The following is an 18,667-nucleotide window of genomic DNA, read 5'->3' on the forward strand; positions in this document are numbered from 1 at the left end:
AAATTAATGTAAAACATGTATGTAGTTCCAAAGTCAAAACTATGAAGTAAGTACTGTATATTGAGAAGGAGTTTGCTTGCCTATTTGTTTGCTTATCCATTCTCTCCCTCCTCAATAGGTAACAATTTCTGTTAATCTCTATTAGCAAATATGTGTTTTATGTATTTTTCTCACTTCTTGCACAAAAGGAGGCATAAATTCACTCTCTTTCACCTTGTTTATTGACTTAACGTTGCATATTTTTGCAAGTCTATCTTAGTGGTAGATTCCTAGATGTGGATTTGCTGGGTCAAAGGGCAAATCCATAATAAAATTTTACTAGATATTGCCAAATTCCCTTTAATAGAGTTGTATCATTTTGCATTTGAAAAGATTTAGAAAATAAGGTTTTTTTTTGTTGTTTGTTTCTTCACTCCCACTGGCTTCACTTGACCAGCCTAAAAAAATAATAATAATAAGGGTTTTTTAGTCTTTGACCTACTGAATCAGAACTTGGAGACTAGGGGTCCCAGTTTAGTTGGATGATTATCCAGATTTAGGAAGCTTGTTCTAAAGGAAATTTTAGGGCCAACATTAAATTAAATCTAACTTATTGCTCACTTGATATATATTAGATACTGTGGTAGGCACTGGTGAGAGAAACCCCAAGATGAATATAATATAGCCTTCCCTGGATGATCCCAGACACTAGATAGTGGAGGAGAAATATTTGTAAACAAATCATTGTTAACCTCATGTGATTGCTGGTATAACAGAGATGCATATACGGTGCTAAGGGGACACAAAAGAGTGAATGTCTATGAGAATTATACCTGGAATAGATTGGAATTGACTATTCCTAATAAAAGAAGAGATTGAACAAATTCTTTACATAACCAATTCAAGGAACTCTTCTTTCCTGAGAAGAAATAAATTATGAGTTTAATCCTGACCCTATCCCCTTTCTACTTGGTTCTTTGCTTGGTTTATTTTTTGACATAGCTTCAAATTTTCAAATAGGAACTACCATGGGCATTTATGAAGATTTTTAAATCTAAAATAATAACAGCTTCTAGAGTCCTAACATGATGATATTTTCAGTGTAAAAAGATAAACATAACCATTAGCATTCTGTAGTCTGCATAAAATAAATAATGTCATTCATGTAGTTGACAGGAGAGAAGATAAAAGTCAATAAAAAGAATTATTTATTAAAAAGATCTAATGTTACAAGAACAGTACACAGAACTATTATCTGACTGTGCCTTCCACATGATATATACCTTATATATAGTATATATACAGATTGTATACAATATATTTAATGGTTTAACATGGGGGCCACAGTACCTTCATTTGGGTATGGAAAACATTTGCTTTCAAGAAATTTCTAATTATAAGGAGAGTTGTTTTCTTCACAGTTGACATTATACAAAAATACAGTCTCTTTAGTGATTTAAGACTGTGTGGTTACTATCCCATCCAAGAAAAAGCTCACTTAGTACTGTAGCTGAAAAATAACATACCTTGATAAGGAATGCTGTTCTGCTTTCTAAAAGTAACAAATATGTAATACATAGGTACATAAACAATCAAAACCTGTTGTTTTAAATAGGTTTATGATGCAAAATACATATTCTGTGCATGTTGAGTAAAAACATCCCATATCTTTGATTCCTGTAAGAATACAACATCAGACATTCTATGTGTAAATATTCTGTCAGATATGTACCATCCATCAGCTAATTAGAAATATTGGTTAATTTGAATTTGACATGTATTGGCATTATATTTTACTGGGCTTTGCTTTATAACAGTGTTAGTAATAACTTTACAACAACGGTGTTGTAAAGTCCTTCACTAACTCTAGTATACAAGAGCATGGAAAAAGAAGAAAATGGTTTGATTCATCAAATACATAAAATTATTTTTAATTTTTAAATATTATTACTGCATTCTTTTTCAGATGTAAAATTTATTCTTGCAAGTTACACCACACTTGGGAGAGCTCATGTTTTTTCAGCTAGTTAGCATCCCTCTTCTAGAAGTCTAGCCTCTTCCTCTCCAAAGGAGATATTCAAGAAAGGCCACTTGATCATTATTATTCACAGGCTTAAACATTTACCACCTATAGTATTTACTAGAATAATAGGTTGACTGAGTCTTTTAAATAACTTCTTGTTTGTTTAGGACATAATTTTCCCCAAACAGAATGAGTAACTGACATACAGAGTCTTACTGTGGCTCTGAAACTAATCTTTTATAATGTTCAGAACAGAAAGTTCAATCTCGCCTCTTATTCTACAAAGATTCACCTCTAGAGCTAGAAATTTGAGCCCAATATTGCTTCATTTTTCTTGTTATTAAAGATACAAATAGAATTAATAGGTTAGATTATATAAAAGAAGAGAAACTACTTTTTATTCTCATTAACATCACCTGTAAAACTGTAGTTTCTCCAGGCTCTTTTCTGGCATATGATTTTGCAATAACTATCTTTTCAGACATCTTCATGGGTGCAATGCCAATTCTGGCATATTCTCATGTTTGTTAGAACTTTTGTAAGGTATCATCAAGTAGAAAACTCTTACCCCACTTTCCAACAATTACCTAGGATCACTTAGGTTCAAGTTGATTCTTCAAAATAGCAAATGGGCTCACCTCCCAAGCCACGGAATCAAGAAGTACACGACTGGCGAGACTAGCTGAGTCCCTCTACTGATGCTATATTTCCATAGCTTAATTTTAAAAAATCAATTTATTCAAGAGAGATCTTTATTTTGGTAGTTTATAATATTTTATAAGTGGTATGTGATGCATGGAACTGTTTTCAAAAATCGAAATTTATTTGTTATGCTTGAACCGTTTTAATCCATGCATAATTATTTGCACAACAAATTTTCATTGTCCTTAACATTTTTGCAATTAGAAGAAAACCCTGGACCTAATTCAATGTCTGTTTTGGAGTAGGTGGAGAAATGGTAAAGCTTGTCCCATGTTCATTTTATTTTTCAGTTAGCACCCACGGCAGCATGTCTGCAGTTTTTAGTGATCATATATTTTTGGTGACTTTAAACTATCTTTTGTTATTAAAAATAAACATTTACTTTATTTTGCTGATAGATAACATAGTACTTTATGAAAAACAATAGCACTTAAATTCATCTGATCTCATTTTGTACTTGCCTTGCACTAACATAAATGGCTTATTCCCTATTCTAATAACTTGCTCTGGGGGTGCATATAGAATAGCATATTGACAAATCTTGCTATTTCACGATGCAATCATACAATATTTTCTGAGAAAATTTTTGTGTACTTATCCTATAATGGACCACATAACTAAAGTATTTTTCATGTCTTCTGCTGGTTTGGCAATTGTAATAATCAGCTAACAGGAAAATGAAAAACACTGGACTTAGGCTTAAGCAAATTTTCATTCTCGGTTTTGTATTTGTTTTTGAACAGACCTGCGAAAGACCATTACTTAACAAATGGATGGCACACTCGGGGGTCATCAGAATATAAAATGAAATTCTAACATATTAAAAAAGTAAAGAATACATTTGACAGAAATTACCTTTGCTTACAAAAATTCATTACATACAATCTGCATATTTTTATTGGACCAAGAACTGTCCTCTCCATTTACAAAACCAAAGAGAACCTGATGGATAAGTAATACTCCCCCTGCAACCTCCTGTAAGTGCACTACGTGTAGTCCCAAGTTTTTAAAGCTCAAGCTCCTCTCAGGATCCCGGGTCTCCACTTACTCTATACTCTATTCACCGCTGTTACCAACCTAAAGCAAAGAAAAGCAAATTGAGTCTGCAGTTTTCACCAGGAGGTTGAAGGAATCACCAATGCCAAGAGCAACGTTATTGATGACGACGATGTGGAGAGAGTGTGGAGGGCGGACTGAGCACTTGTGATTTTCCCACCTGTGAAGAAAGAGAAGCATCACATGGAGCAAATTATTTTGGTTTTGCTTGGGTTAGGCAAGAGTTGTTTTTGGTACATAAGACAAATGAGTGCACCAGTGGTCCTGTTTCTTCCTCTTTTTTTTTTTTTTTAACCTTTACATAATTTTAAAATTTAAGAACTGTTTTAGATTTACAGAAAAGTTGCAAAGTATAGAATATTTCTGTATGCCTTCACATAGTTTCCCTTACTGTTAACGTCTGACTTTACTATTATTGCTGAAACATTGTTATTATACAACATACATTATAAGGTACCAAGTTCAAACTTTATTCAGGTTTCCTTAGTTTTTCCCTAGCAGCCCCCCCTTTTTTTTTGTCCCAGGATCCCATCCAGGATTCCACATTATATTTAGCCATCGTGTCTCCTTAAGCTAGACTGTGATAGTTTCTCAGACTTGCCTTGTTTTTGATGACCTTGACAATTCTGACGATTTAGTAGAATGACCTTCCATTGAAATTTGTTTGATGTTTTTCTCATGATCATACTGGGGTTATGTGTTTTCGGAGGGGAAGACCACAGAGGTAAAGTGCCCTTCTCGTCACATTGTATGGAGGGTACATGCTATCAACATGGCCCATCAGTGTTGATGTTGATCTTGATCACCTGGCTTAGGCAGTGTTTGTCAGGTTTCTCCACTGTTACTCTTTTTTTTCCTCCCTTTCCATATTGTACTCTTTGGAGGGATAGCATCATGTATAGTGTAGGTATGTATTTTTTTGGTATGTGTAGATTTATGGGGTACATGAGAAAATTTGTTATATGTATATAATGTGTAGTGATCAAGTTAGGGTATTCAGGGTGCCCGTCACTGAGTACAATATATTTTTGTTAAGTGCAGGTATCCTATTCTGTCATCAAACCTTGAATTTGTTCCTTCTATCTTACTGTGTGTTTGTACCCTTTAACCCACTTCTCTTCATCCCCTTCCCTCCCCCTTTCTCACCATTCACAGTCGTTGTTATCTATCTTTCCAGTCTCTACCTCCATGTGTTCAAATGTTTTAGCTACCATGTATAAGTGGGAACATGTGATATTTGTCTTTTTGTGCCTGGCTTATTTCACTTAAGATAATGACCTCCAGTTCCATCCATGTTGCTGCAAAGGACAGACATGATTTCATTCTTTTTTATAGCTGAATAGTGTTCCATTGTGTATACATACTAAATTTTCTTTATCCATTCATCACTTAGGTTGATTCCTTATCTTTGCTACTGTGAATAGTGCTGCAATAAACAAGTGAGTGCAGGTATCCCTTTGATATATTGATTTCTTTTCCTTTGGGTAGCTACCCACTAGTGAGATTGCTGGATTGAATGGTAATTCTATTTTAGTTTTTTTTTTTTTTTGTGTGAAATCTCCATAGTATTTTTCATAGTGGCTGTAATAGTTTACATTTACATTCCCACCAACAGTGTGCAAGAGTTCTCTTTTCTCTACATCCTCACCAACATCTGTTATTTTTTGTCTTTTTAATAACAGCCATTCTGACTGGGGTAAGATGATATATCATTGTGGTTTTGATTTGCACTTCTCTGATGATTAGTGATGTTGAGCATTTTTTCATACACCTGTTGGCCATTTGTATGTCTTCTTTTGAGAAATGTCTGGTCCTGTTTCTGATAAGAATGTTCTTCATACTATGACACAAGATGTTGTTTGGGGTTTCCAAAATTATATAGAGGGAAGAAATATACATAAAATACTGTGTTGAAAAAGCAATGTCATACCTAACAAACACATATAATCAGAGGGGTTAGTGTAATTTTCACCGATGATGCACTGATGGAAAACATCACAAATTCCAAGTATGAAAAATAAAATAATTTTAGTAGATACTGCATAGTTCAGGAAATGGAGCAAAACTAATTAGCAAAAACCTATGGCAACATAAATTGATAATTTACAGTCATGTACCACCTAACGACCTTTTGATCATATATCACATATACGACAGTGACCCCATAAGATTATAACAGAGCTGAAAAATTCCCATCTCCTACTGATGTTATAACCATCATAAAGTTATAGCACAATACATTATTCACATGTTTGTGGTGATGCTGGTGTAAACAAACCTATTGTGCTGCTATTCATATATAAGTATAGCACCATTATGTACAGTACATAATACTTGATAATGATAATAAATTATTATGTTATTGGTTTATGCATTTATTGTACTATTCTTTTTATTGTCATTTTAGTGTACTCCTTCTACTTATAAAAATAATGTTAAGTATAAAACAGCCTCAGGCAGGTCCTTCAGGAGGTATCCGGAAGAAGGTATTGTTACCGTAGCAGATGACAGCTCCATGCATGTTATTGCCCCTGAAGACCTTCCAGTGGAACGATATGTGGAGGTGGAAGACAGTGATATTGATGATTCTGACCCCGTGTAGGCCAAGGCTAATGCGTGTGTTTATATCTTCATTTATAACAAAAAAGTTTAAAAAGTAAAAAAAATATAAAAAATTTAAAAGTAGAAAAAAGTTTATAGAATAAAAATATAAAAAAGAAAACACTTTTGTACAGCTGTATTATATGTTTGTGTTTTAAGGTAAGTGTTATAACAAGAGTCAAAAAGGTGAAAAAAATAAAAAGTTTATAGTGTAAAAATTTACAGTAAAGATTAATTTATTATTGAAGATAGAAATTTTAAAAATAAATTTACTATAGCCTATGGCAAACAGTGTTTGTAAAGTCTACAGCAGTGTACAGTAAAGTCCTAGACCTTCACGTTCACTTACCGCCTACTCACTCACTCACCCAGAGAAGCTTCGAGTCCTGCCAGCTCCATTCCTGCTAAGTGCCCTATACAGATGTACCATTTTTAATCTTTTATGCCAACTGTATTTTTACTGTTTGTTCTCTATGTTTAAATACACAAATATCATCGTGTTACAATTACCTACAGTATTCAGTACAGTCATATGCTGTACAGGTTTGTAGCCTCAGAGCAATAGGCTACATCATAAAGCCTCCATGTGTAGTAGGCTATACCATCTCGGTTTGTGTAATTATGCTCTATGATGTGCACACTATGACAAAATTGCCTAATGATGCATTTTTCACAGTGTATCCCCATCATTAAGAGATGTGTGACTACGATTACTTCAATCTTTCAATTTAATAATAATAAAATATTATTTTATTTACTTAATTTATTTATGGGTCCTTGATTGATTGTCTCAGTTGAGCGGGCTTAAATTCTCAATTCTCATGACAAACTTGGCAAAGAACAACAATCTTTCATCATTCTTACTTACACTGAGTAGAAGTTCTTTTTTGAGATCAAACATGGTATGCTGCTAGTGTGTTAGAACAATTGCTGCATTAAACTGACTGATCTGAGTTGGTTAGTCTGAAGTAGTTTTGATAGCTCCATATAGCCACAAACTAAACATGACTTTTAGATACAAACTTCATGTGTGTTTCTTTAAGCCAGAAGTCTCTGAAACATAATTATCATGATTGATATTTAATGCATGCTCACTATATACCATGCACTGTACTAAGCACTTTATATACGTTATCTTGTTTGATCCTCATAACATTCCTGTATAGTAAGTACTATTATTTGTCCCCCTGTTTCAGATCAGGCAATTGAGACTTAGATTGTAGAACTTGCTTAAACTAACTGAACTAAGGTTAGTGGATTCAAATGTTTTATGTCTTGTCTCTCTTAAGAAACAATAACTGGCCCTAATTAAAACCTTAATAATAAAAATAATAATACAATCTACTACTCAATTGTTGGAATCATCTTCTGTCATGGTATGTTCTCTGGCCAGATTGAATGTAATGGGATTCTGGGGGTGATTTTTGTTACAGAGACAGAGTCTAAATTTATTTTCCAGATGCTTACTTAAGAGCTAAAGAATCACTTGTTTGGTAAAATGCATACATGCAAAAAGCAGCAAATCTTCTTTCCTTTGAAAATTTTACAGCAAATGCACTACTAAAACTTATTAATCAACATATTGCAGAATGTTACATATATTTCAACTTGTACAAAATGAGGTTATTGTGAAGTGCATAGCCACATGTGAGCTATAAGAAAGGCAAGATGACGAAGCCTCGCTGGAGTGATATGTGCATGCCTAATAAATAAAAATGTGAAAACATCTTTTCTGTTTATTTGAGAGTGGCTGTGTCCTTGTTAAATCAACTTACATGTCACTTTTTAAAAACATTTCACTTTCAGAATGCTAAGTAGGGTCTATATCTCAAATTCCAAATAGAATCCACAAAGCTAAAATGTATTATTTTGGTATAGTAAAACAAAACAACAAAAAACTCCACAAAACACCAACAGCATTAGACTAAGTTCTAGCCCCAGCCTTATCACTTGGGCAAGTCATTCAATTTCATAGGCATTGGTTTTTGGAATATGATAAAAATGAAACCAATCATTGCTCACATTCTATGGGTCTAAAATAGACAATACCATGAGATTTCACTTTATTGAAACTCAGGAAATGGGTTACACTGGCCAAAGTGTTATTAACTAAAACATAAAAGTTAACAATTTTTTTTTATGGAGTAGAAGTTATGAGTTAATTAAAACATCAGGGGGAGAATCAAGGTCTTTATAAGTATTTCCAAGTTTGGGACTGACCTTATTCAGACAATGCTGTAGAATCTGATTATGTTAGACTTGAAAGGAACCTCAGAGAGTTAGTGAATAATAAAATATCTAATTCAAAAGATTGCTAGAGGATAAAATAAGGTAATATATGGAAAACACCTAGCATAATGCCAGGATCGTGATAAGGGCTCAATAAATGCTCATTGTATTGTTGTTATTAGAAATTTGACACTTACGAAGCCAGAGGAGAGTTGTTATCTTTTTCACTTTTCAGAAAAAGATCTTTAATCTTTCAAGGTGCTCTTGAAAATTTAGCACCCTCATCTGAGCAGTTCAATTGTGAACTAATCAATGCAGAGATAGTATTACTGTTCTTGCTCTTGAAACTGCACTTTTATAAATGAATCATAAAGTGTATTAAGTTTTTCTGTGACCACAATGTAATTTAAATTCTTAGAGCTTTTCACCAGAATTTCTGAAAAAGTCAGATTTCCCCTAAGTTATATTTTTAATTTTTGACTTTTCATTTTAAAATAATTTTAGATATACTGAAAAGTTGTAAGAATAGAACCAAGAATTTACCAAGATTCCTCAAATGTTGACATTTTATCATTTTTGCTTTATTGTTATCTCTATATACATTTTCCTGAACCATTTGAAATAAAATTACAGATATGATGCACCTTTTCCCCTAAATATTTTAATGTATAGTTTCTAAAAAGAAGACATTTTATGATATAACCACAGTAAAGTATTAAAAAATAGGAAATTAATGTTGATATTATCAAATCTACAGGTATCCAAATTTTATTAATTGTCCTAATAATGTCCCTTATCTCATCTTGTGTTTTTATGTAAGAATTTAGAGTTTATCAAGTATCATGATAATAGCTTTTCCTCAAAGTTCTAGTCTATCCTATTCTTTTCTACACTGAATTTGGTTTCCATCTCACTTTGTGACATCAAAAAAAAAAAAAAAAAATCATAAGAGGTCCCTCTAGTCTGAGTCCAAGCTGATAAATATGTTGAATAACATAGGGCCACATGCAGAGCCTTATAGGATATCACTGGAGACATCATTTTGGTTTGGTAATTCTGCTTGGGAATGATTGCTCAATACATAAGGCTCATAATTGCCCATTAATTAAATGCACACTAAACTTTTATATGGTATTTTAATAAAAATTGCCTGATGCTGTCTTAATTAGAGATTTGCATATCTCATTAAAGCTTTTGCTTCCTTTTTTGACTACCTCAACAAAATGATTACTTTCTACCAAATTTATCAAATCTCCCTTCCTTTAATCAGTTTTCCCTTGCCAGAGTAATAATGATGGTGGTGGTGAAGATGTATGGCCTTGGAGACAAGCATACCTAGGTTTGAATCCTGGTTCTGTCACTTAGTAATATTGTGGTCTTAGGCAAGTTACTTAAACGTTTTCTGTAAAACAGAAAAAATGTCACCTACTTCATATGATTGCTACTAAAATTAAATAAGATGATGTATGTAAAGCACTTTTGACCATGCCTGACCTACAGCAAAGGCTCAGTAAAAGCTAGCAACTTTTAATATTGCTAATAATGATATTCAATAAAATTCATTTAGAAAGTAATGTCTATTGATAATTATATTCTAATAATAATGTATTAATAATTTCTAAACACATTACTAATTTGTTTAGAACTTAATATGATAAAATTTTAATTTTAAAAGAATTCCCTTTAAACTCTCCATTAGCTAACAATAATTGCAGTCAAGACAATAGAGAAGTATGTCAAACTAGTGCAGTATTTTTTTAACAGCAATGTTACAAAACCCAAATGGCCAGCAAGGTACTATTTAAGACCAGGATAGGCAAGAGAATCTCACAAGTAACTACATTCTAATGAAAACATCAACTCCTTCATAGATTAGTAGAAATTCTGCAATTGTGAGCAGATTACCATGATTCATATTAGTCAGAGGATGATATGGAGCTCAGAGTAAGTCGAGAAACCCCTCAAAATCTCTGGACCACACAATCCATCAGATCAATTTTGGTGAGGTTTACACCATCAAAATTGTTGGTGATCAACAGATCAAGCCTGTTATGTCAATACTTACCTGAATATGATGGTACCCTGATTTGGGAGCTGGCCGTTCCATCCCCTCCTTCACTATATGCTCGGACTTCAATAATATAGACTCCAGCATCAGGGAGTGGCACTACTGCTTGAGGTTTCTGTGTTTCAATAACTTGACTGTTGCTGTGACCCTCTTGCCTATAAAAAACCTATGAGTAATAATAGAGGTTTAAATATTTAATGCACAGTAGGTAATCAATATACATTTGTAATTTTTAATCCACTATCACATTCTGAGCTTACCACAAGGCACTTACAGCTTGGACAGATACATGAGCAAATATAATGCCTATGTTATATGCACTTCAATGCAAGCACACATAAGGGGCCATGGAAATACAGAAGAGAGAGTTTTATTCTTTCTGGGGATTCAGGGAAAGTTTTCCAGAGGAGATGATGTCTGCAGTAGGTATTTAAAGAGGAGTAGAGTTTACTTGCTAGAGAAAAGGAGGAGAATTCCGGAAAGAGATAAGAGAAAATTAAAAAATACATATAAGATATAAGAAACCATGGTATTAGGGTATGGAATGGAGAGAAAATGTGGATAGTGAGAAATGAGGCTACAGAAGTAGGTAGTGAGGAGGAAGATTGTGAAAACCCTTTTATGTCTGGTTATTGAAATAAATGGTATCCTGAGGGAGTTTTGAAAGCTCTCATGTTCAAAGAATTTGAAAGGAGCAAAGAGAAGATTTGTTAAACATATCAGTAATATATACATCCTTAAAAATGTAGAAAATGGTTGAATAGTTAATTTTTTTTTAAATATTTCCTTTCGTGGGGGTGGTTTGCTTTTTGGTGAACTGACATTTGGATACACTGGGTACCAAAGCTAAGGCTTTTGTGACATCTGCCTGTGGTATTATAATTAAACACGTGTGAATGGCAAACAGTTTCAGAACTACAAATTAGGACACAGGATTATCTTGTGTTTACATATCAGAAACTTAAGGCTGTACAGTTTAGGTGATTTATACAAGACCATGTGGCTAGCTAGGGTAGAAATTCCATTAGATTAGTATTTTGATAATCACTTCAGAGCTTTTTCACCACATTGTACTATTCCTACCCATTTGTTCCAATAATAATTAACTATAATTTATTTGGGATATAATAGTCAAATTAGTATCAAAATCTCAAGTCAAGTAGTAGCAGTTATGTTTAAATGAATTTTTATTCAGTTTCATCATTTTGTGCTTATCATAATTGGTATCATGATATGATTGCTTTGATAATGGGAAGAGAAATGATTTTTCAGTCACACAGATTTCAATCCAAAACCATTCCCTACAAAACAAACAAAAACAATCTTCTACACCTTCCTGGCTGGGCAAATTTGGGTGAGTTACTAACCTTTCTAAACCTCAGTTTACTCTACAATGTAGTAGGGACAACAATGCCTATTTCATGCTTTGTTAGGAGAATGACATGAGAGGACATATGTAAAATACCTCGCACAGGACCTGGTGCCTGATAAGCTTGATAAGAGAAAGCCACTCCTGCTGCTGCTATCATTGTTCATTGTTAATGAGTCAGTATGTCAATTGTATCATAAAATATGGACTGATGGGAAATTAGAACAAAAATGTATATATATATTTTTTCTTATGGAACATGTGTTTTGAGCTTGAACTAACTTACGAGAAAACAAAAAACTTCAGAGAAGCGATATTTTCACATACTGGAGCCTGCCTGTACCTGAGCCTCCCATTTGCATTCTGGTAATGTATGATCCCTCCATTTCAATTGTTTTATTTTTCATGGATGTAAATTTACTTCAGGGTCTTGGGAGGGAATTGACTTCTCCACAAAAGTATAATGTGTGCAATAATTGGATCTATTGAATTGGGATGGACACCATAGCCTCGACGTAAATGCAAAGTCCTAGGAGTGTTACCAAATATTTATTGGATGTCTCATGTAGGCAGACACAGTGCTATACACTGGAGATTTATCAGGGAATAAGACCACATGGTTCCTGTCCTCATGGCACTTACAGTCTAATAGTGAAGACAAATAAGCAATACAATGAAGTGTGACACGCACTGCAATGGGTAACATATGTCATGTTACAGCAATGCATGGAGTACGAAGTCAAGATGTGGGAAATCAGGAACACTTCCTGGAGGATGCCTACAGCAAGTTCTTTTGGCTTAAAGAATGACAACCGTATCAGAATTTGTGCTTTTGATTCTGACTGAAGCATTGTAATGAATTAGAATTCTGATCATCCACATGAGGTAATTAGAAAGCAAATTTATGGGAATGGGAAAGTATGTAAATTGGTGAGGATTGGCAGGGGAGTGACTATTTTAGAGGACACCGTTCTTACGGTTCAATAAATTACAATTCTTAAGACAAAGAAAAATGCAGCCAGCAATGCATATCTAATGTTGCTGTAAAATCCAGACTTGAAGAAAAATTTGTGGATCAGTTGAGATTTAGTATCAAAAGGTAAAGGAAGGGGAAAAAATCAGTTAATGGTAGCAAAAGGAGTTTGAGATTAAATGTGGCTTTTACCACTACATCCAGGGAGATGTAGTGCTTGGCATATACATAGGAATACTAAGTGAAAACATACATTACATTAATAGTTAATCTTAGGAACTTGAGAGAATCTTCGCTCATTTAAAAATCGTGATTTGGAAAAGATGAATGAGAATATAAATGTGAGAAGGTTAAGAACTTATCAAGACATGTCAAAAATAGTTATTGACAGTAAGGAGGCCAGGGAGTTCTTTGAGAATCTGAACATTCATAGATTGGCAGTTGCAATGACAGCTATAAATATGTATACAGGAAATTGTGCAATGTATTGTGAAGATGATTCTCAAATTCTATAAATAAAAAAACCCTGAGAACAGTGCATTATCCAAAGGAATGACTCTAAACAAAAAATTAATGTAGCATACTGCTACTCTCAAAGGCATGTTCTGGAAATGGCTCTTCTATATGTCTCATGATAACAGAATATTGGGGTGAGTGTGCTAGAATATAACAGAATTAATTTTTGTGGTTATACTCCTTAGAAGATGGATCCTATTAATGTGAAGGGCTATCCTTCAGCTGGGCATCTTGGCAATAGTTGATGGGGACAACCGCTCTTCATAACACATGGTGAGGAATTCAAAGCCCCAGTGACAATGGGGTGGGTGGGGAGGGGTCATTACGATGCACAGAAACTAGGTGAATAGAAGTTGAGAGCACAAGTACCACTGAGAATGGTGGCTGAATGGACCTTTATGAACAGGACTTCTTTATGGGAAATTTTCAGATTTTTGCTTGTACGTTGTCCCTTTCTATCTCTAGCTCAACATTTCCAAAAAGTCTGCTTCATATAGATACTGTGCATTATATGAGCCATTTCTGTTTCAATTAAAAATATGAACTATTTCAAGCATAGTCAAATATAAAGATGATGATGTAGTGAACCTCATGTACCCATCACCCAACTTAAGCTGTTATATGAGTCTTTTCAATTTGTGGAAACACAGGAAAGCAGGCTAAATCCCTTATTTGCAGTGAAGATGAGGGAAGAGCTGTAAAATATAGGAAATCAAAGAGATTAGAGTGTCCAGAGACTCTAAGCTCCCTGAGAAGCTGGAGAATATGGGGCTTCAAAATTCTACAGGGTGTGAAATACAGTATCAATCCAAGTGCACAGGTATTACAGATGTCCGGAAGGCCCCAACTGCTATCTAAGTTGCATAAACAAATGAAAACCTCTGTTTATATTGATGGTTCATATAATAACAGTAAACTTTGAGCCTGATTTCCACCTACTCTTCCTAGCTCTGTAAACAAGTAGAAAGTAGAGGTGGGTGGGAGGAGATGTATGGTGAAGAGCTGTATATCTAGGAAAGGGTATTTTCTAGATGTAGACTAGAATAATTAAATGTTTTTTTTTTCTTGGATTATAGCCTGAATTCCTCTGACTGCTTAAGTCTTCTGAATGGATATAAGTTTCTCTTGGTGGGGAAGCAGGTATTTGGACAAACAAAAGCATAGCCCATGGGCATTTAATTTTTATTTTCCCTTTCACTCAGTATAAATCTATACGAGGAAAATAAGGTGGACATTAAATGGCGGTTTTATTTTATAATCTGGGTAAACTTTTTTCATGGTGTAAAGAAAAGAAAATCTCCAGTTTCAAGATCATTAAGAATTATGGCTTGATATACTTTAGTCCATAGTTTTCTAGTTAGTATTTACTTAGCAATACCAGTAATGGTTAGACTTATAACATGTGCCCAAATTAATAAGGACTCTAGATACAGACCCCAAATTAGAGGAGCTATAAAAATGAAGTTTTCTTCATTTAAAAGCATTTATTTGGGAAAAATAAGTCATTAGGAAAACTTTTATTTGAAATTCTTGTTTCATTTTCCCAATCATTTATAAATAATATATTAATGAAATAGGCAGTTGATTCCAAATTGGGAAATATAAATAAAGTAAAATAAAATAAAATAAAATGGCACATGTTACTTGACTTGAAGAAAAGTCATAAACATGCTAAGTAAATTACCAAATTTGATTCAACCTCTCAAATGGAAAGTTATGTTGAGTAGGAATAATTTGTATTATTACTTATTACAATAAGTTTTGTCTACAACAGACAATCTTTTCCAACATTTTCTGGTTCTTTATACTTCTACTCTTCTTAATAGCTAATGAAAGCTGTGATATCTTGAAATTATTGCTATTAAATCTGGACTTTCAACAAACTTTCCAGCAGTCCATGATCTCTCGGACAGTCTCAAAAATAAAGCAGTGAGAAATTTTACCACTAGGTAATGCTTAATGTTTATCTGAATGGATTCAGTTTTAATGTGTTACCTATGATGCAACCGTATGTGGTTGACATTCCATCCTTTTTTTTTTTCCCCAATATATTCTCGGTCACTTTTGAGGGCCCCAATAACATTTTGTGACATGGAAATGTCTTTTTTTTCCTCTTAACATCTTTGAGCAAAATTTCTGTTATCGTCACATCTCTGGTAATATCACGCGAGTATACATGTTGCTGACACCTCAATCTCTGAAATTAAGTAAGGAAGCAAGATCCATGCCCCTATGGTCTGCCTGTGTCCCATCCAAAGTTCAGGTGTTGCCAATGTGACAGTATTCAGAGGTGGGCATTTAAGAGGCGATTAGGTCATGAGGGCTCCTCCCCTCATGAGTAGGATTAAGGCCCTTATAAAAGAAGTTTCTCCCAGCTCTCAGCGCTTTTGCCCTTCTGCCTTCTGCCATGTGCGAACATAGCATTCTTCCCACAGAGGATGCACCACTGTGGAAGTGGAGATCAGGCTCTCGTCAGACACTGAACCCGCCGGTGCCTTGACTATGCCTTCCCAGCTTCCAGAACCGTGAGGAAATAAATATCCATTTTTTATAGATTATACAGTCTCAGGTATTCTGTTATAGTAGCACAAAAAGACCAAAAACACATGCTTTCTTGGAAAATTGGTCAAATGTCAAATTTTGCTGTTTTATTATACCATTTTGTAGTTTACTTTTTAAGATTACAATTACACTATTAATATAAGCTGTATACTGTTATCATGTACTGATATATATTTTTCTAGTATTCTTATCATATTTTATGCAAAATAATTTTTAAAATTCCTAGGGGGATTTATGAGCATTTATCTACTTAAAAGAAGTTCAACTACTAAAGATAGAAGAACAGTGTCCTTTTACATTGTATCATTTACTTTTTTTTCCTTTTTTATTGATATGTAAATACATACATATTTCTGGGGTACATATGATAATTTGATACATTCCTATAATATGTAAAGATCAAAACAGGATATTTCAGGAATATCCATCACCTTAAATACTTATCTTTTCTTTGTGCTGGGAACATTTGAATTATTTTAGCTAGTTTTAAATGTACAATAGATTATTAACTATAGTCACCCTACTGATCCATCAAACATTAGGTTTTACTTCTTCTTACTGTATATTTGTACCCATTAATCAACCACTCTTCATCCCTCACCCTCTTTCTGGCCTCTGGTAATCACCAGTCTACTCTCCCTCTTCATGAGATCCTCTGTAGTTTGCTTTTTGAGAATGAGTTGTATCTGTGTATAGTATCAAAACTATAAAAAAGGATTGTTTATTGGATTATTTATGGGGTAAGTATAAGGAACAAATCTATTTTTCCTCCATATTTATCACTTTTCCATTACTTTAATAATCTGGAAAACTTCAAGATAAATACTTTTATGAATTCATCAATCCTAAACTGGATTTAATGTAGAAGATAGAATACACAATCCTTGCATTTTAAGCCTGAGGTATTAACTCTAAGTTTTCTGCCTCAAACTTACATACATACATTTCCAGTGATTTCTTTTGCCTGTAAAAGTAAAGTAGTTTGCAAAAACAAAGAGCAAAAATAAAGTGACCTCATTTTTTGATATTCCAATGAATTGTGAAAACTCTCCCTTGTCCAGATTAGCAAGAAGTCCTCTACCTCAAATTTTCCAACAATCCTAAGAACAAATTCAGTCTTAATGGGTCAGGTCTTTCTCAAATTAAGTGGTGGAAAAAGAAATGATTACTGTTTTCTGTCCCTGCTTCTGTTAATTTCAAAATGCCACACACTATTGTGCTTAAGAAGAGCTGGCCCAGTATTTACTAGTGCCGCTCTTGGTCTGACAGTGGTTTTTCTGAAGGTAGTAGGAATCAAAGAGGAGGCTTCTCCTTTCGAGTACCATGCTCGGCCCTGTTCATCCTCTGTTTGTGTGCACCTCCTTCCAGATGTACAGTTCTTTGAATGCCACATGGACATCCTTGCCTAGGCTGCAGTAGTTTTCCTCAAAGTCATGTTCAGAAGAGGGGGCACTAAGCCTGTGTTCTATAGGTTACAACTCTTTAGTTTATATTCTTAGCTATTATTTCTAATTACATTCCTGCTCCATTGTGCCTGTGTCAGGTGGGTCTCTCGTGGGTTATTTGGTGCATCAGAGGTTTTGATAAGGTTCAGCTGCAAAAAAGCAGGCTTTGAAGCCCAACTCCATTTTTTACTGGCAGACTCCTTTTCTGGGAACCAGATCTTCCTTCTCAGGGATATAAGGAAGTGCAACCATTTCAAGGAAATAAAAAGGAAAAAAAATTCTCTGGCAATGTGTGTCCACTTGTCATTAGTTTATACAACTAAAATGTTAGTGATTCTTCCAGCAAGAAGTATTCTAAGATGATTTGTGCTGTCTTCATTTAGAGGGCAGGTAACTTTTAAAACATCAGTTTCTTTTTTAAAATTTTTAAAAATTTCACCTAACTCTTCTCCAAATTTCACACTCCTCCAATAACAAAGGGAAAAATACTATCTGTTCTTCAATGAGCACTTTTTATATGCCAAACATTTTACACAAATTATCTAATATGATCCTTAAAATAATCCTGTGTGATAGGTATTGTTATTGCTATTTTGCCATTATTGAAGTTAAGAAAATGAAACTCAGAGAAGTTGAAGAACCTCAAAATTATACAACCTAGTATTTGAATTAAAGTCTGCCTGACTCAGAACCCAGTGATCTTTTTCCACTACAGCACAACCAATGGGAAGGTCATTCTTGAAAAAATGCATATTTGATAATATACATGTATGAATAATTGCATAGGATATTTCTAGGTGGGCCCAAATTAATTAATTTATTCATTCACTCTATAATCATTGAGACAAACAGATAAGTAAGAGCAATGGCTGGGATAGAGAGTCTACTGTGAGCAAAGAGTAGGGGGTACCAAGTCTGGGAACCCTATGCCCAACTTCAGACAAATATTCTTCCAGTCCTATGGTGTTTCTCTGCTCTCACTTGCGAGGTGCCTAAAACCATACAACCATAGGAGTCTTCAGTTGGCCATGTTCTTTTATCTAGCTCCTCCTTGCATTCTACTTTGCCTCTCCAGTTGGGAGATTGCTTGTCATATAATAGTTTTAATGAAATCAGATTGATTCTGGAATGGTCTATGAACATT

The 18,667-nt window shown here is 34.1% G+C and overlaps 1 protein-coding gene across 3 annotated transcripts in view; it reads right to left on the reverse strand.

Annotated features, from left to right (window-relative positions):
- Positions 1-1,164: 1,164 nt before the first annotated feature.
- CNTN5 (contactin 5) overlaps positions 1,165-18,667 on the reverse strand; it is a 1,139,291-nt gene continuing 1,121,788 nt past the window's right edge. For all 3 annotated transcript variants that reach the window (XM_069469032.1, XM_069469031.1, XM_069469033.1), the window contains 2 exons: positions 10,656-10,824; positions 1,165-3,920 (listed from right to left, as the gene is read on the reverse strand). In XM_069469032.1, the coding sequence (XP_069325133.1) occupies positions 3,817-3,920; positions 10,656-10,824 (273 nt within the window). In that variant the 3' untranslated portion in view covers positions 1,165-3,816. The remainder of the gene's footprint in view (positions 3,921-10,655; positions 10,825-18,667) is intronic.

The sequence above is a fragment of the Eulemur rufifrons genome, chromosome 6 (genome assembly GCF_041146395.1).
Source record: "Eulemur rufifrons isolate Redbay chromosome 6, OSU_ERuf_1, whole genome shotgun sequence".
In the NCBI taxonomy this organism is placed as follows: Eukaryota; Metazoa; Chordata; class Mammalia; order Primates; family Lemuridae; genus Eulemur; species Eulemur rufifrons.